Source organism: Elephas maximus, chromosome 19, assembly GCF_024166365.1.
Source record: "Elephas maximus indicus isolate mEleMax1 chromosome 19, mEleMax1 primary haplotype, whole genome shotgun sequence".
NCBI classification, from domain to species: domain Eukaryota; kingdom Metazoa; phylum Chordata; class Mammalia; order Proboscidea; family Elephantidae; genus Elephas; species Elephas maximus.
The window spans coordinates 18,048,525-18,050,500 of NC_064837.1; the positions used below are offsets into that span (position 1 = coordinate 18,048,525).

A 1,976-nucleotide genomic window follows, 5' to 3' on the forward strand; every position below is an offset into this window, starting at 1 on the left:
TAGGACAGAGTAGAACTGCCCCATAGAGTTTCCAAGGAGCTCCTGGAGGATTCGAACTGCTGACCTTTTGGTTAGTAGCTGTAGCACTTAGCCCCTATGCTACCAGGGTTTCCAAGGACACTTAGGTAAAAGAAAATACAGGGTTAATGAGTGAGGTGTGAACTGAGGAACGGGAAAATACCCATCTAGGGAATTTACCTTGAGGTTTGGCATATTAAGTGAATCAAAATATTTTTTGTGAAATAACTCAATTGGAAAGACTGATTCCTTCCACCCTGGGATATCTTCTTACAGGGGTTAATGGAACGAGATGCTGGGGCCAATGGAACAGCTGTTACTGAGTTCATCATGTTGGGCCTGGTGGAAAATCCGGGACTGCAACCACTTGTCTTTGTACTCTTCCTCTTTGCCTACATGGTTACAGTGGGGGGCAATCTCAGCATCCTGGCAGCCATCTTGGTGGAGCCCAAACTCCACACCCCCATGTACTTCTTCCTGGGGAACCTATCAGTGCTGGATGTTGGGTGCATCACTGTCACTGTTCCCTCAATGTTGAGTCATCTCTTATCCCACAAGCGTACAATTCCCTATGTAGCCTGTCTTACACAGCTCTTCTTCTTCCATCAGTTGGCTGGTGTGGACTGCTTCCTGTTGACAGCCATGGCCTATGACCGCTTCTTGGCCATCTGCCGACCCCTCACCTATAGCACCCACATGAGCCAGGTAGTCCAGAGAATATTGGTGGCTGTGTCTTGGGCTTGTGCTTTCACCAATGCACTGACGCACACTGTGGCCATATCCACACTCAACTTCTGTGGCCCCAATGTGATCAATCACTTCTATTGTGACCTCCCACAGCTCTTCCAGCTCTCCTGCTCCAGCACCCAACTCAATGAGCTGCTGCTGTTTGGTCTGGGCATCCTAATGGCAGGTGCACCTGTGATTTTGATTGTCACTTCTTACATCCATGTGGCAGTTGCAGTGTTGCGAATACGCTCTGCTAAAGGCAGGAAGAAGGCCTTCTCCACATGTGGCTCCCACCTCACTGTGGTGGGTATTTTCTATGGGACAGGTGTCTTCAGCTACATGAGGCTGGGTTCAGTCGAGGCTTCAGACAAGGACAAGGGGATTGGCATCCTCAACACTGTCATTAGCCCCATGCTGAACCCTCTCATCTATAGCCTTAGGAACCCTGATGTGCAGGGTGCCCTGCAGTGGGTGCTCACGGGGAAGCGAGCCCTTGCATGAGGAGTGTCTCAGCAGGGTGAGAACAAGGGCATGTGATCCCTGTGTTGCTCTGTTCCTTGAGCAAGATGACTTTTGTTAAAAAACTTCTTGTTCCAACAAAGAGGCTGTACCTGATAATAGGTGTACAGGTTCTGTTACACTACAATCTTTGGCAAGTTGCCATTTGGTCCCAACTACCCTTCTCAAAGGAGGTGAACCCAGGACGCTCTGTATCATGGATCGATCACGGTCCTACAGGAAGGATTCCTTCTTTACTTTCTGCCTGGGTCCCCCAAAATACACCAGGAAATATTCTCCCCAAACTGGAATATGGAAAATCACAGGCCTGGTGCCAAGCATTTGCATATTCTCCTGTCTGGCTTCCCGTGAAAGCGGATTCTCTCACTTGCTTTCACGCAAGATCCCACACAAGGATCCCAAACCTAGTACAGTATAATTTGAGATTCTGATTTCCAGTACCCTGTATACAATGCATGATTATAGGGTATTTAACAGTGGGGAGTTTATGTTTCCTTTGGGATTTCTCTCTTCTTTTCCCCCAAATAGAAATATTCACTGATTTTAAAGTTTTTGTTAAAGAAATCATGTTTAGAAAAATGAAAACAAAACAAAATTCTACCAAGCGGAAAATTAATGTTAATATACTCTTCCTATTTGCCTACATGGTTACAGTTGGGTGCAATCTCAGCATGATTCCTCACAAGTAACCACCGTTAAGAATTGGTACT

The 1,976-nt window shown here is 46.7% G+C and overlaps 1 protein-coding gene across 1 annotated transcript; it reads left to right on the forward strand.

Annotated features, from left to right (window-relative positions):
* Window positions 1–288: 288 nt before the first annotated feature.
* On the forward strand, window positions 289–1,248 carry LOC126062516 (olfactory receptor 3A1-like). The gene has a single exon (XM_049860142.1). The coding sequence runs from the start codon at window positions 301–303 to the stop codon at window positions 1,246–1,248; it is 948 nt and encodes a 315-aa protein (XP_049716099.1). The 5' UTR covers window positions 289–300.
* Window positions 1,249–1,976: the final 728 nt, after the last annotated feature.

Coding starts and splice junctions, on each gene's coding strand:
- LOC126062516 (XM_049860142.1), top strand. CDS start 301: ATGGAACGAGATGCTGGGGCCAATGGAACAGCTGTTACTGAGTTCATC.